This window comes from Bufo gargarizans, chromosome 5 (assembly GCF_014858855.1).
Source record: "Bufo gargarizans isolate SCDJY-AF-19 chromosome 5, ASM1485885v1, whole genome shotgun sequence".
Taxonomy (NCBI): domain Eukaryota; kingdom Metazoa; phylum Chordata; class Amphibia; order Anura; family Bufonidae; genus Bufo; species Bufo gargarizans.
The window spans coordinates 331,615,411-331,632,534 of record NC_058084.1 but is presented as its reverse complement, the minus strand read 5'-3'; the positions used below and the strand labels follow the sequence as shown (position 1 = coordinate 331,632,534).

The following is a 17,124-nucleotide window of genomic DNA, read 5'->3' as shown; positions in this document are numbered from 1 at the left end:
TTAGGTCAGATGAGGATTAGGGATCTTATTTAGGAGTCTGGTCTGAGGTCTGATGAAAAAGTTTTTTGTTTTTTTTTAGTTTTTTTTTCACTGCTAATAAAAATAAGATTTTTTTTTTATCAGACCTCAGATCAGATCAGATGATTTTATTTTATTTTTCTCTTATTTTTCTTTGTCAAAACCAAGGTGCATCTTGTAGGGTGAAAAATACGGTGACTCGCGTGTAAATGTATAGCTTGTGGCTCCTGGTAGTCATACTTTAATTTTTTTGGCTCTTTGTGTCTGTAAGGTTGGCCACCCCTGCTCTATTTTGTCCGTCCATCACCCCAATTATAGTCTATTGGTCCGTGAAAACCACGGATGCCATCCGTGTTGCATCCGTGTTTCACGGATCATTAACAAGAGATTCTTTGAAAATTATTTTTCAGCTGTTGAGTGTTAGTGAAACACGGATGCAACACGGACAGCAAAAAATGGACCCACGGACCCAACATGGATCTGTCACGGGAGAACACACGGATTGAACACGGTCCGTGTTACCACTGATCCAAAACTGACACGGACGTCTGCATGAGCCATAAGAAGCAACAACAGTGGTCATCTATAGCAAAGATACCAATGTCCATAGCGGTCTAAGGCCCTGAAGGAGTTAACTTTCCTGGTGGTCCGGATAATGGTAACATCCATGGGTTCTAAGGTAGCGAAGGCATCATTCGTAGTAGTTAAAGTGGTGGTCTAGCTAGATTAGTGATGGGATGAGGGCAGGGAGGGGATGAAAGGCCTGTATAGTTGTAATAGAATATCCACACAGATCTATCCCAAGATTGGGTAAGGCTAATCATGAGTTCTCTGTCGGATCCCTAAAGTAGGGAGCTCAGGGACTCTACAGGGGAGGACATATTCCCTGAGTATGGCAAGTTTCTAAGGGGACAGTACCTTGTCAGACATGCAGTTGGATACTGAGCTTTCCAGGAAGCTAACTGAGGGTCTGTGTGTTTTATTACAGGAGATTAGTCTTCAGCAGGTCATGTCACACATAACCTCTGCAAAAAAGGACATGATCATCTTGGAGAGAAGTGAATTCTCATCTCTAAGAACAGAAAATGAGGTACTGTTTGATGACAGGAAATATGAGGGATTACTTTTTTTTGGTGCCCCCTGAACTCTCAGTGGAAATTGATCTTCTTATTTCCAGATGCTTCTGTTCCCTATCTAACCATGCTTCAGTGGTCTGTCGAGTTTTACAGTTATTAATGGTGTGGATCATGAGGTAATTCATGGATCACACATGTTCCTGGGATGTCCAGGGAAGTCATCTGTGAACTTAAAGGATTAATTATCTTGCTGTCATTGCTTAGAAGACACCAAAGCCGAGTAGCTTCCTCTTACATGCAGTCATTTATTTACTGCATGTATGTTTTTCTGAGTATTGTATTTTTCTTGTGTTTTTCGAGTTTTATCAGCTGTAGCAGTCATTAGAACAAGAAATTAGAATACAACAGTAGAAGAAAGAGGCAGTAGAGGATAAAGGTACAGAGGAGACTTCAAAGAACAATCTGTCGACTAAACGCTCATTTGGAGATCAGCAATACCTCCTGAGTAGAGTTGAGCGGACACCTGGAAGTTCTGGTTCGGCCGAACTTCGCAAAAAAGTTTGAGTTCGGGACCCGAACTTGACCCCGAACCCCATTGCAGTCATGAAGCATGGCAAGTGCTCTGCAAATAAATGTGAATAGGGAAAGGACTTAAAATAACAAAATACGTAAAGTCCATATGGAGTAGTAGGTTGGGGAGGCCGTGGAAGCGGTGGTGGAGGAGGAGGAGGTAGCCAACACTGGTTTTTGTTTTTGTTTTTTATTTTATTTCTATTTCTTTAATTCAAATTTGGGTAGACCCCAAAACATTGGGAAATATAAAAAATAAAACAAAGAGAAAGTGCGCTGCCGTGCTAAACAAATATTCAGACAATACATTGGCTGCAGGGCAGGCCAGCACCTCCAAGGCGTAAAGGGCAAGCTCAGGCCATGTGCCCAATTTGAAGACCCAGAAGTTGAAGGGGGCAGACCCATCAGTCAGTACGTGTAGGTGTGTGCACACATACTGCTCCACCATGTCGCACGTCCCTGTGACGTCCACGATCCAATTGGATATTTTCTTTATCAACTTTCGATGTTCTTTTATGCGCCTACCATGGTGATAGCGGGTAACGGGGAATCAGGATTCCATGCCGGTGAGAGAGCCTGAGAAAGGGATACCACATCCAAGGGAGGTCAATGGCTGAAATCTGATCGGGTGAAGATGCGGGACAAGTTATTAAAGTAAATTCAGCACATGCGCCAGGTAAGGGATTTGCGTCAAACCGGCTAGGCCCAGGGCTGCCACGAGATTTCGCCTTTTATCGCACACCACCAGGCCGGGCTTGAGGCTCACTGGCACCAACCACTCATCGGTCTGTTGTTCCATGCCCTTCCACAGCTCCTGCGCGGTATGGGGTTTGTCTCCCAAACAGATACGTTTCAAAACTGCCTCCTGTCGTTTCCCCCTTGCTGTGCTGAAGGTGGTGAAGGTGTTACGCTGACCGGATGAGGAGGCGGTAGAGGATGAGGAAGCGGAGTAGGAGGAGGAAGCAACAGGAGGCAAAGAGAAACGCCCTGCAATCCTCGGTGGTGGAAGGACATGCGCCAAACTGCTATCCGCCTCAGACCCTGCTGCCACTGCATTTACCCAGTGTGCTGTTAGGGAGATATAACGTCCCTGACCGTGCTTACTGGTCCACGTATCCACACACCTGATTTTGTCCCCCTCTTGGTTGTGCAGGGAAGGGATGGCTCGCCCGGAAAAGTAGTGGTGGCACAACATACTACGGGACAGCCACCGCCATCAGATTCTTAAAACTGTCCGTCTCCACCAGACGGAATGACAGCATTTCAAAGGCCGGGAATTTGGAAATGCTGGCATTCAGGGCCAGGGATCAGGGGTGGGTAGGGGGGTACTTCCTCTTTCGCTTCAGTGTTTGGGAGATAGACAGCTGAACGCTTCCATGGGACATTGTGGAGATGCTTGGTGACTGAGGTGGTGGCGTTGCTGGCACATACTCTGTTTTTGGGGTGGCAGGTGCCACTGTCACTCCAGAGGGGGATGAAGAGGCTGAGACTGCAGCAGAAGAGGAAGCAGGAGGAGCCAGAAACCTTTCTTGGTTTTTGAGGTGTCTACTCCATTGCAGCTCGTGCTTTGCACTTAGATGCCTGGTCATGCAGGTTGTGCTCAGGTTTAGAACATTTATGCCTCGCTTCAGGCTCTGATTGCACAGCATGCAAACCTCTCGTGTCTTGTCGTCAGCACATATCTGAAGAACTGCCACACCAGGGAACTCCTTGGAGATGACTTTGGTGTGCTCGGTCCCTTGGTGCGGTGGGCAGGGACGTCTAGGGGACGGCTACTTCACTTTTGCACCCTGCTCCTTCTTTTGCTGTGCTTGTGGCTCTGCGACCACTGCCTCTTCCTCCGAACTACACAGGTCACTCGCATGACCTTGATTCCATGTGGGGTCGAGGACCTCATCGTCCTCCACATCATCTTCTACCCAGTCTTCACCCCTGCCCTCCTTGTCGATCTGCACACTTTCAAAAGCCACAGCAGTTGGCACCTGTGTTTTGTCATCATCCCAGACGTGCTGCGGTGGTCCTCCCATGTGCCCATCCTGAAACATAAGTGGTTGGGCATCGGTGCACTCAATCTCTTCCACTTCTGGGGCAGGGCTATGTGAATGGCCCTGGGAAACCCTGCCAGCAGGGTCATCAAAGGGCAGGAGCTTCATCCTCGTCACTGGGCATGCGCCGAGCCCAGTGACGTCCGATGCTCGTCCTCAGGGAAGAGCGAGCATCGGACGTCACTGGGCTCGGCGCATGCCCAGTGACTAGGATGAAGCTCCTGCACTCAGTCTCCTGCTGATCGCACAGGCGCAGCCCTCAGTGGGTACTGCGCCTGTGCGAGAGTTCGTTCGGCCGTGAGGGAGGGGGAGGAGAGGCTGTGGCAGGCTGGGGGTGGTTAGACAGTGCAAGGAAGGCGGGCTGGGCACTGTAAGAGGGGCGGTCCTGGGCTCTCTAAGAGGAACAAAACGCCCCTCTGGGCACGTTCAGGACTCATTTGCATATCCATAAAAGTCGTTTTTTGCGGAAACTACTGGACGGATTACAAGATAAAAGAGCACAGCCTAATCAAGGTAAGCTGTGCTGCATGGCTGCTTTAAAATCGGATTTTGGGTTAGGGGAGGTGACAGAATCCCTTTAACCTGAGATGAGTCTTGTCCCTGAGACGAGTCACATACAGGACTCATCTCAACTTAATTTGCATATGTATCAAATCGTTTTTTTCCAGGACGTCCCTCCATGACAGTACCCACTGGAGGATGTCCTATTGGATCTCTGTAGGGACAGGAAGCGTGAGAGGTTAAAAGGCCCCTCCCCAGCCCTCCCACCAGTGCTCTTCCTGTCCCTACAGAAATAGGAGCAGTGAGGAGGAATCCCTGCTTGGATAGTAGGGAACATCACTAAGCCGAGGCTGGTCGGGGGGCTCATGCCTCTCCTCTTCAGCCTCTGTCACAGCCTAAAAAGCCAGCACCCCTCTGGGAAGGGGTCCCCTAGCTCTCCGGGTACCTTTCTCTGCTGCAGGCCGCGGTACCAGGACGCTGTTGCGGCTTCTCCGGTGGAGCTCTGTGCACAGCGGCGGCTCCGTCGCTCCTCTAAAGACGCGGTCCGCGTCACTTGCTATGCGACCGGAAGTGTCGCGGTGAAGATGGCGGCGCGCATCCATGCTGGAGGCCTCAGCCGGAGGCCTCGCATGAGGGGTTGATTCTTCTTAGGAATGAGTCCCCCAGAAGAGGAGGCGGATCCGTGCGGCGATGAGGGCAGGGCCAGAAGGGTAAGTCCTTTAAAAAGCATTGATGTTAGCTACAGGCTGTTGCATCATGGAGGCCCAGGCTTTGAGCAAGCTAGATGCTGCTGCTGACCCCCTCATCCAAAATATTGTAAGTAGTATCCACTGGTTAGGTGAATTTCCTACTGGCCCGGTTATATATCTCCTTCTCCCCCTGTTAAGGTGGAAAAGGAGACTGGACATAGACCGCATGGGGACTCCAAGAAAAAAGCTAAGAAGTGCGCAACTTGCACTAAGAAGCTTTCTGAGTCATATAAGAAGGCCCTTTGCACAGATTGCTTAGCGAAGATCCTGAAGGAGGAACAGCCGTCCTTTCTGGAGGAGCTAAGAACCATTGTGAGGGACGAAGTACAGGCGGCGGGAATAAGTCAGCCCCCTTCCCTTCCAGTCCCCTCTTCCCCTCCGACCAAGCGTGCCAGAGTACAGTTAGTTTCGGATTCCGAGGAAGAACCCGGGTGCCCTTCGGACGATTTGGAGGAAGATTTTCCCCTTTCCATGACGGAGGAACCTAGAAGATATCTGTTTTCCACAGAACATCTTGATTCGCTCCTAACAGCAGTAAGACAGACCATGGCGGTGGAGGAAGAGGAGCAGAAACGTACAATACAGGACGAAATGTTCGGCGGATTAAGAGCCAGGAAAAGGAAGCTTTTTCCTGTGAATTCTTATTTGCAGGATCTTATTAACCGCCTCCGGACCGCCTAACGCAGATCTGCGGTCCGGAGGCGGCAGCTCTGTGCAGAGTGACGCATATACGCGTCATCTCGCAAGAGCCGTGATTTCCTGTGAACGCGCACACACAGGCGCGCGCGTTCACAGGATCGGAAGGTAAGAGACAGGATCTACAGCCTGCCAGCGGCGATCGTTCGCTGGCAGGCTGGAGATGTGATTTTTTTAACTTCTAACAGGTATATTAGACGCTGTTTTGATAACAGCGTCTATAATACCTGCTACCTGGTCCTCTGGTGGTCCCTTTTGTTTGGATCGACCACCAGAGGACACAGGTAGCTCTGTAAGTAGCACCAAACACCACTACACTACACCCCCCCCCTGTCACTTATTAACCCCTGATCACCCCATATAGACTCCCTGATCACCCCCCTGTCATTGATCACCCCCCTGTAAGGCTCCATTCAGACGTCCGTATGATTTTTTACGGATCCACGGATACATGGATCGGATCCGCAAAACACATACGGACGTCTGAATGGAGCCTTACAGGGGGGTGATCAATGACAGGGAGGTGATCACCCATATAGATTCCCTGATCACCCCCTGTCATTGATCACCCCCCTGTAAGGCTCCATTCAGACGTCCGTATGATTTTACGGATCCACGGATACATGGGTCGGTTCCGCAAAACACATACGGACGTCTGAATGGAACCTTACAGGGGGGTGATCAATGACAGGGGGTGATCACCTCATATACACTCCCTGATCACCCCCTGTTATTGATCACCCCCCTGTCATTGATCACCCCCCTGTAAGGCTCCATTCAGACGTCCGTATGTGTTTTGCGGATCCGATCCATGTATCCGTGGATCCGTAAATATCATACGGACGTCTGAATGGAGCCTTACAGGGGGGTGATCAATGACAGGGGGGTGATCAGGGAGTCTATATGGGTGATCACCCCCCTGTAAGGCTCCATTCAGACGTCCGTATGTGTTTTGCGGATCCGATCCATGTATCCGTGGATCCGTAAAAATCATACGGATGTCTGAATGGAGCCTTACAGGGGGGTGATCAATAACAGGGGGGTGATCAGGGAGTCTATATAGGTGATCACCCCCCTGTAAGGCTCCATTCAGACATTTTTTTAGCGGTAGCGGAAATAATTTTTTTTTTTCTTACAAAGTCTCATATTTCACTAACGTGTCAAAAAATAAAATCTCACATGAACTCACCATACCCCTCACGGAATCCAAATGCGTAAAATTTTTTAGACATTTATATTCCAGACTTCTTCTCACGCTTTAGGGCCCCTAAAATGCCAGGGCAGTATAAATACCCCACATGTGACCCCATTTCGGAAAGAAGACACCCCAAGGTATTCCGTGGGGGGCATATTGAGTCCATGAAAGATTGAAATTTTTGTCCCAAGTTAGCGGAAAGTGAGACTTTGTGAGAAAATACAAAAAAAAATCTATTTCCGCTAACTTGTGCCAAAAAAAATATAATTCTATGAACTCGCCATGCCCCTCATTGAATACCTTGGGGTGTCTTCTTTCCAAAATGGGATCACATGTGGGGTATTTATACTGCCCTGGCATTTTAGGGGCCCGAAAGCGTGAGAAGAAGTCTGGGATCCAAATGTCTAAAAATGCCCTCCTAAAAGGAATTTGGGCCGCTTTGCGCATCTAGTCTGCAAAAAAGTGTCACACATGTGGTATCGCCGTACTCAGGAGAAGTTGGGGAATGTGTTTTGGGGTGTCATTTTGCATATACCCATGCTGGGTGAGATAAATATCTTGGTCAAATGCCAACTTTGTATAAAAAAATTGGAAAAGTTGTCTTTTGCCAAGATATTTCTCTCACCCAGCATGGGTATATGTAAAATGACACCCCAAAACACATTCCCCAACTTCTCCTGAGTACGGCGATACCACATGTGTGACACTTTTTTGCCGCCTAGGTGGGCAAAGGGGCACACATTCCAAAGAGCACCTTTAGGATTTTACAGGTCATTTTTTACACATTTTGATTTCAAACTACTTCACACACATTAGGGCCCCTAGAATGCCAGGGCAGTATAACTACCCCACAAGTGACCCCATTTTGGAAAGAAGACACCCCAAGGTATTCCGTGAGGGGCATGGCGATTTCCTAGAATTTTTGATTTTTTTGTCACAAGTTAGCAGAAAATGATGATTTATTAAAATGTTTTTATTTTTTTTCTTACAAAGTCTCATATTCCACTAACTTGTGGCAAAAAATAAAAAATTCTAGGAACTCGCCATGCCCCTCACGGAATACCCTGGGGTGTCTTATTTCCAAAATGGGTTCACTTGTGGGGTAGTTCTACTGCCCTGGCATTTTAGGGGCCCATATGTGTGGGAAGTAGTTTGCAATCAAAATCTGTAAAAAAATGACCGGTGAAATCCGAAAGGTGCTCTTTGGAATGTGTGCCCCTTTGCCCACCTAGGCTGCAAAAAAGTGTCACACATGTGGTATCGCCGTACTCAGGAGAAGTTGGGGAATGTGTTTTGGGGTGTCATTTTACATATACCCATGCTGGGCGAGAGAAATATCTTGGCAAAAGACAACTTTTCCAATTTTTTTATACAAAGTTGGCATTTGCTCGGTCATGCAACTTACCACCCAAATGAATTTTACCTCCTTTTCTTCTCACTAATAGAGCTTTCATTTGGTGGTATTTCATTGCTGCTGGCATTTTTACTTTTTTTGTTATTAATCGAAATTTAACAAAATTTTTGCAAAAAAATGAAATTTTTCACTTTCAGTTGTAAAATTTTAAAAAAAAACGACATCCATATATAAATTTTTCACTAAATTTATTGTTCTACACGTCTTTGATAAAAAAAAAATGTTTGGGTAAAAAAAAAAAATGGTTTGGGTAAAAGTTATAGCATTTACAAACTATGGTACAAAAATGTGAATTTCCGCTTTTTGAAGCAGCTCTGACTTTCTGAGCACCTGTCATGTTTCCTGAGGTTCTACAATGCCCATACAGTAGAAAAACCCCACAAATGACCCCATTTCGGAAAGTAGACACCCTAAGGTATTCGCTGATGGGCTTAGTGAGTTCATAGAACTTTTTATTTTTTGTCACAAGTTAGAGGAAAATTATGATTTTTTTTTTCTTTCCCTACAAAGTCTTATATTCCACTAACTTGTGACAAAAAATAAAAACTTCCATGAACTCACTATGCCCATCATGAAATACCATGGGGTCACTTGTGGGGTAGTTATACTGCCCTGGCATTTTAGGGGCCCAAATGTGTGGGAAGTAGTTTGAAATTAAAATCTGTAAAAAATGGCCTGTGAAATCCAAAAGGTGCTCTTTGGAATGTGGGCCCCTTTGCCCACCTAGGCGGCAAAAAAGTGTCACACATGTGGTATCGCCGTACTCAGGAGAAGTTGGGGAATGTGTTTTGGGGTGTCATTTTACATATACCCATGCTGTGTGAGATAAATATCTCGGCAAAAGACAACTTTTCCCATTTTTTTTATACAAAGTTGGCACTTGACCAAGATATTTCTCTCACCCAGCATGGGTATATGTAAAATGACACCCCAAAACACATTCCCCAACTTCTCCTGAGTACGGCGATACCACATGTGTGACACTTTTTTGCAGCCTAGGTGGGCAAAGGGGCACACATTCCAAAGAGCACCTTTCGGATTTCACCGGTCATTTTTACAGATTTTGATTGCAAACTACTTCTCACGCATATGGGCCCCTAAAATGCCAGGGTAGTATAACTACCCCACAAGTGACCCCATTTTGGAAAGAAGACACCTCAGGGTATTCCGTGAGGGGCATGGTGAGTTCCTAGAATTTTTTATTTTTTGTCACAAGTTAGTGGAATATGAGACTTTGTAAGAAAAAAATAAAATAAAAAATAAATCATCATTTTCCGCTAACTTGTGACAAAAAATAAAAAGCTCTATGAACTCACTATGCCCATCAGTGAATACCTTAGGGTGTCTACTTTCCGAAATAGGGTCATTTGTTGGGGTTTTCTACTGTCTGGGCATTGTAGAACCTCAGGAAACCTGACAGGTGCTCAGAAAGTCAGAGCTGTTTCAAAAAGCGGAAATTCACATTTTTGTACCATAGTTTGTAAACGCTATAACTTTTACCCAAACCATTTTTTTTTTACCCAAACATTTTTTTTTATCAAAGACATGTAGAACAATAAATTTAGCAAAAAATGTATATATGGATGTCTTTTTTTTGCAAAATTTTACAACTGAAAGTGAAAAATGTCATTTTTTTTGCAAACAAATCGTTAAATTTCGATTAATAACAAAAAAAGTAAAAATGTCAGCAGCAATGAAATACTACCAAATGAAAGCTCTATTAGTGAGAAGAAAAGGAGGTAAAATTCATTTGAGTGGTAAGTTGCATGACCGAGCAATAAACTGTGAAAGTAGTATAGTGCAGAAGTGTAAAAAGTGGCCTGGTCATTAGGGGGGTTGAAGTGGTTAAAGATGAATGGGAAGAGGGTGACAAAAAGCTCTATGTACCCAGGGAATTCAAGAGCAGGCTGGTTTTCAACCCTGAAGAAACGAAACTTTGGGATGAGATTCCAAAGGTCGACATTCAGGTGGCCAAGGTTGTGAAGAAGACGTCCATACCGTTCGAGGATTCCTCACAGTTAAAAGACCCTATGGATCGAAAGATGGATGTACTTCTGAAGAAAGCCTGAGAATCTTCTGCAGTCACTATTAATACTAATATTGCAGCAACCTCGGTAGCCCGCACCATGTGTTTATGGCTAGAGCAACTTGAAAATCATCTCAAGATGAAGACATCCAGGGAGGAAATATTAGAATCCTTTCCCTTATTAAAGTTTGCAGCGTCCTTCATGGCAGATGCCTCTGCGGAATCTATTCGATTTGCAGCTAAAAATGACGCTCTTACAAATACGGCAAGACGAGCCCTCTGGCTCAAATCCTGGACGGGAGACATTGCCTCTAAAAATAAATTATGTGCAATCCCCTTTACCGGAACATACCTTTTTGGTCAGGTCCTCGATTCCATTCTGGAAAGTGCAGCGGACAAAAAGAAGGGATTTCCGGAAGAGAAAGTAAAAAAGCCACAGCCCTTTCGTAAAACCTCTAAGCAGTTTACAACCTCAGAGAGAGGGAAAGGTAAAACAGGTAGATGGAGCTACCCTAAAGGAGGGAAAGGTAGGGGTTTCCTCTTGAACCCAAACCCTGGCTCAGGCAAACAATGACATCAGGCCAGTCGGGGGCAGGCTCCGCTTTTTTGGGGAATCCTGGACTCGAGTTACCCAAAATCAGTGGATCCTCAATTCCGTCCGAGAAGGTATAAAGTTAGAATTTCGCGGTCCTCCTCCGCGAAGGTTCCTAATCACAAGATTCCAATCGGTGGTGCAACAAAATCAGTTATGTCTGGACTTACAGAAACTTTTAAAACTGAATGCTATAGTCCAGGTTCCAGAGGATCAGAAATACTTGGGTCATTATTCAAGTCTCTTTCTAATAAAAAAACCGGATGGAACCTACAGGACAATTATCAACCTGAAGACTCTGAACAAGTCATTAGCTTACCACAAGTTCAAGATGGAATCCATAAAGTCAGCAATTCCGTTAATTTCAGTAGGAGATCTCCTATGTACCATGGACCTGAAGGATGCCTACTATTACATCCCGATTCATCCACTATACCAAAAATTTCTAAGGTTTGCAATCATCCAGGAGGGGACAGTCCTTCATTATCAGTTCCAGTGTCTCCCCTTTGGAATATCCTCGGCCCCTCGCATCTTTACAAAAGTCATCACAGAGGTAGTGGCATATCTAAGGCAACAGCAGATAAGAATTGTTCCGTACCTGGACGATTTTCTCCTAATTGCAGACACGAGACAGATTCTGGAGAGCAGTATCCATCAGACCATAGCCCTTTTCAAGGATCTGGGCTGGGTAATAAATTACCCCAAATCAGTCCTAGTACCAAGCACCAGGAAGCAGTTTTTAGGAGTTCTCTTAGACACAGAGAATCAATTTTCCTTCCTTCCAGAATCGAAGCAGGAGAAAATAAGGGGAAAGATAGTATCCTTCCAGAAAAGAAAGGTCCATACTCTAAGAGAGGCAATGAAGATTCTCGGCCTAATGACATCATGTATTTCGGTAATCCCGTGGGCTCAGTTTCATTCCAGGATCCTACAGATCGCAGTCCTGGCATTATGGGACAGGGATCATCATTCCTTAAACTCAAAGATAGTGCTTACAAAGCAGTGTCTAAGTTCTCTATCCTGGTGGACCAACCCAGAAAATTTAAGAAAGGGGGTGGCCTGGAACCCGTCTCCATCCATAGTCATTACCACGGATGCAAGCCAGTGGGGTTGGGGTGCCCATCTGAAGGATCATTTCTTCTAGGGCAGATGGTCCAGCCTGGACAGCCACAGATCTTCGAATTACAGGGAGCTGAAGGCGGTATGGGAGACTCTAAAGACGGCGGAACACATTCTCTCCAACCACCACATCAGAGTTCTGTCAGACAACGTGACTACTGTGTGTTACCTGAAGCGTCGGGGGGAACCAGGAACCCTCTACTTCAGGACTTATCAGAAAAAAAATTTCACTGGGCATAGAGGGAAGTCCTCTCAGTTTCTGCAGTTCACCTAAAAGGAGCAGAGAACTCCGCGGCAGACTTCCTAAGCAGACACTGTCTCGATGCTGGCGAATGGTGCCTAAACCGGGAAGTTTTTCTTCAGATCTGCCACCAATGGGGGTTCCCACAGATAGACCTATTTGCTTCAAGGAGGAACACCAAGGTGAATAATTTCTTCTCTCTGAATCCGAGAGACAATCCGCTAGGGGTAGACTCCTTATCCCAGGATTGGGACATGGACCTGGCGTATGCCTTTCCTCCGTTTCCCTTGATCCCATTGGTCCTGAAGAAACTAAAAACTAGCTCAGCGACCCTTATTCTTATAGCCCCGGCTTGGCCGAAGAGAGCCTGGTTCCCGCTGTTGAAGGATTTGCTCCTAAAAGATCCAATAACTCTTCCAGGAAGGAAGGACCTTCTCGTACAGGGGCCCCTGGAACACCCGAACCTCGAGAAACTAAGACTAACAGCCTGGATCCTGAAAGGAAGATCCTGAGAAGTAAAGGCCTGTCGGATAAGGTAATTTCAACCTTGCAACAAAGCCGCAAACCTGTAACCTCGGCCATATATTTAAAGATATGGAAGAGATTTACATCATGGCTTTCAGACTCTCATCCAGGGGTCTCAGTCCCGTCTATAGGCTGCATTCTGGACTTTTTACAGGCGGGTTTCGATTTGGGCCTAAAACCCAGTACCCTTAAGGTCCAGATTTCAGTCTTGAGTAGTTTTCTTGACACTCCTCTGGCAGACCACAGGTGGATTAGGAGATTTGTTAAATCAATTTCCAGGTTGAGACCCACTATTAGACAGACAGTACCCCCATGGGACCTAAATATAGCCTTAGAGGGTCTTTGTAGTTCTCCCTTCGAACCAATTGACCAGTTATTGGATAAGTTACTTTCCTTTAAAACAGTCTTTCTACTAGCCATTACCACAGCTCGTAGAATTGGAGAAATTCAGGCCCTCTCCATCAGGGAACCATTCTTGAAGATTTTGGATGACCGAGTCATTTTGAAATTAGATCCATCCTTTTTACCAAAAGTGGTATCTCCGTTTCACAGGAATCAGGAAATAATTCTTCCCTCCTTTTGTGCCTCCCCCAAGAATGCGAAGGAAGGAAGATTCCACTGCTTGGACATAAGAAGATCAATTCTCGCTTACCTGCAGAGAACAGCGCCTTGGAGAAGATCGCAGAACCTCTTTGTTTTGTTTGGAGGAAAGAACAGAGGCAACAAGGCCTCGAAACAGACTCTAGCCCGTTGGATCAGAGACTCGATTCGCGAGGCTTACATACAGAAAGGACTTACTTGCCCTTTATCTATAAGAGCCCACTCCACCAGAGCAGTGGCATCTTCGTGGGCATAAAAAGCAGATGCTTCAATGGAGCAGATTTGCAGGGCCGCCACATGGTCCAGTTTCTCTACATTTGTTAAACATTATAGACTAGATTCTCTGGCCAACCAGGACCTGGCGTTTGGTTGTAAGGTCCTTCAGGCTGTGGTCCCCCCCCTAGTTATTAAGCTGGTAGTTCTCCAGTGGGTACTGTCATGGAGGGACGTCCTGGAAACTAAGATTTAGTCTTACCGGTAAACGGTTTTCCAGGAGTCCGACATGACAGTACCCGTTATTTACCCCCCCCCCCCCCCCATTTTTTTTTTCCTTTCCGGTTATTGCCGGGATCCTTAATTACTTTTCCGATGTGAGATTAACATAGAAGTTCAATAAATGCTTTGGATCCTATCTGGTGTAGTAATTGGAAAGAACACTGGTGGGAGGGCTGGGGAGGGGCCTTTTATCCTCTCACGCTTCCTGTCCCTACAGAGATCCAATAGGACATCCTCCAGTGGGTACTGTCATGTCTGACTCCTGGAAAACTGTTTACCGGTAAGACTAAATCTTAGTTTTACACAATAAAAGCACACAGAGCTATGGGGACTGGGTATTGCGGATGTGCTAGCGGCCATCTAGCAACCCATGTCCTCAGCTTTATACACAAAATCCCGGTGACAGGTTCCCTTTAACTGATTTTCTTTCACTATCACAAATGCAGTGCAGGGCGCAAATGTACTTTTTAGCATTTATTTTTTATTTTTTTCCCCCCAGAATCTAACAGATGGATTTACTGAATTGATTACACTCACATATGCAGCACAGGCATACTTTACAGAAAATAAAGTGAATATGTCACCCCCTGGGTCCCAAAACTCACAGACGGATTACCTATATTATTTTCCCTTCCCCTGGTACATATGCAGTGCAGGTGCACTTAAAAAATGGGTATAGGTTGACCACTGAACTAAAAGAACAGGATTAATTTATTGTCCAAGGCACGTATGAAGTGCTGGTGCACTGAACTTGCACAAAATGGCCGCCGACGCCCACCTAACTAACAGATGGATAAAACGTATTTTTCTGTGTCACTAGGCTCAGGGCAGGGTACAAAAATTTTGCATTGCACCCACACAAAAAAAATCGCTGTAGATCGCAGAGTTAACAAGTTCTGATATCAGATTATTTCCTATTCTCTCCCTCACAGCAGCAGCATCCTATCCCTACACTAGAAACAGCAGAGTGACGTGCAGCGCTACGTGACTCCAGCTTATATAGAGGCTGGGTCACATGCTGCACTGGCCAATCACAGCCATGCCATTAGTAGGCATGGCTGTGATGGCTTCTAAGGTCACACTAGTTAAACGCTTGTTGATTGGCTGCCCTGCAGCCTTTCAAAAAGCGTCATTAAATCGCCGAACACTGAACTCGAACTTTTACGAAAATGTTCGGGTCCGGGTACAAAAAAAACCTAAAGTTCGGTACGAACCTGAACTTTACAGTTCGCTCAACCCTACTCCTGAGTCCTACATGCACTCTTGGCTCATGTGTGCACTCCAAACATCATGTGTTTTCTTATGGGAATGCCAGACCCCTCCAGTACTGCCTTATATTCTACTGGAAAAAAGATTGGGCTTGTCCAAATCAGTTATGCTTGATCCTTCTTTCCTCCGACATAGTCCATCAGGGGAGAGACTGGTGACCCCCTGATAGACAGTAGTCGACAGTAGTTCTCGAGGGCGGACTGGGAACTGTTATTTACCTGGCCACCGGCCATGAGGAGGGCTTGGGTGGCACCGGAGCAGCGGCCCACCGGGAAATTTTCCTGTAGGCTATGTGGACAGTCTACCCCTGGCCCACTGTAATGGAATAAAAACTATTCCAATATCTCTGGCTACTTGTCTGAATTCCTAGTTTATGACTGTTTTTACATTTTGGGTAGAAATGATTCTAAAAGGGAACCCGTCACTGTGAAAATGCTATCTATCGGTATCATGATATAGAGCAGACTGATATATAGTATTGTGGGAAAAGATCTCTGCTCTTTCTATGCTTAGGAGTCATGTGGGCGGTCTAAATGCATGATCGGCAGCCATACTTGTGTGCTCAGTCATACAGGCAAGGCTGGCAATCATTGAGTGTGACCACCTCCTGGACTCTAAAGCTCAGAGGGAGCAGGTGAATCTTTACCTATACACCGTATATCAGTCTGTTTGGGCCTTTCTGCTCTGTAGCATGACACATACAGAGCGGACTGCATTTTTAGGGTTCCCCTTGGTCTTTATAGTTTTAAATATTCCGAACTGTTAAGTTGTTCTTATTTCTTTTCTCTAGAAATTAAAGAGTGAGCTAGACCAACTGAAGAAGCAGGTGACTGTAAGTGTTCAAACATTTATCTGCTATACTTTGCAAATTCATGGGTTTAAAGTTTAGGTTTTCTGAGAATTCAATATTGATGGCCTATCCTCAGGATATCACTCCTGCTGACCAGCTGTTTGAAGAGGTCATAGCTCTCCAGTGAGCACTGTGGCGTCCTCCTAGGCCAATAACCTCATCTATCATCATGGCCTAGGCACAGTGGGCTGCAATACCAAGCGCGGCCGCTATACAATGTACAATGCTATGCTTAGTATGCTGATCTCCGGGGGTGCTGGGAACTGGATTCCCGCCGATCAGTTATTGATGACTTATCCTGAAGATGAATCATCAATATTGTACTCCCAGAAGACCCCAGAAGATATATTTATTAAGTTCTATATGTAATAACAGAAAAACTGCCCTTGTTGCCTATAGCATTACAGCGCAGCTTTAATTTTTCCATAGCAATTCAAGAAATGAAAGCTGATCTCTGATGGGTTCTTGATAACAACCGTGAATCACTCTAATACAGCTGAATAATACATCCTGATATAGTAGTGTGGTCCAGATTTGTTAATCCTAACTGTTGATGAATCCCTGTACAGTATTCAAATGTATGGGCTCCGATGAACCATTTTAAAACCGGAATCAGAAGTCAGCTTTGGTACCAAGTTTTAAAATGGTTTTCAAGTTGAAAAATCAAATCCTGGAGTTATCCCCCTGAAGTCCCGAGAGACTTCAGTGATAACAAATTTCCTTCGCTGGAACCCATACATTTTAATGCTGTACGGATACGGATCTTCGTACAGCATTTAAAGGGGTTCTGGACTTTGTTTAAACAGATGATCTATCCTCTGGATAGATCATCAGCATCTGATCGGCGGGGGTCCGACACCCGGGACCACCGCCGATCAGCTGTTTGAGAAGGCAGTGGCGCTTCAGCAGCGCCGCGGCTTTCTCACTGTTTACCGCTGGGCCGCCCGCCCACTGACGTCACGACTAGTATCAACTAGCATGGGCGGGGCTAAGCTCTGTTCACTTGAATGGAGCTTAGCCCCGCCCAGGCAAGTTGATACTAGTCCTGACGTCACTGGGCCAGCGGTAAACAGTGAGAAGGCCACGGTGCTGCTGGAGCGTCGCTGACTTCTCAAAAACAGCTGATCGGCGGGGTCCCGGGTG

General features: G+C 45.9%; 1 protein-coding gene across 2 annotated transcripts in view; it reads left to right on the top strand.

The window, feature by feature from the left end:
• MCUR1 (mitochondrial calcium uniporter regulator 1) overlaps positions 1-17,124 on the top strand; it is an 82,539-nt gene that overhangs the window by 12,936 nt on the left and 52,479 nt on the right. For both annotated transcript variants that reach the window (XR_006390103.1, XM_044295250.1), the window contains exons 4-5: positions 1,007-1,108; positions 15,922-15,963. Coding sequence is in view for 1 of the 2 variants with exons in the window: in XM_044295250.1 (XP_044151185.1) it covers positions 1,007-1,108; positions 15,922-15,963 (144 nt within the window). In the remaining variant the exon portion in view is untranslated. The remainder of the gene's footprint in view (positions 1-1,006; positions 1,109-15,921; positions 15,964-17,124) is intronic.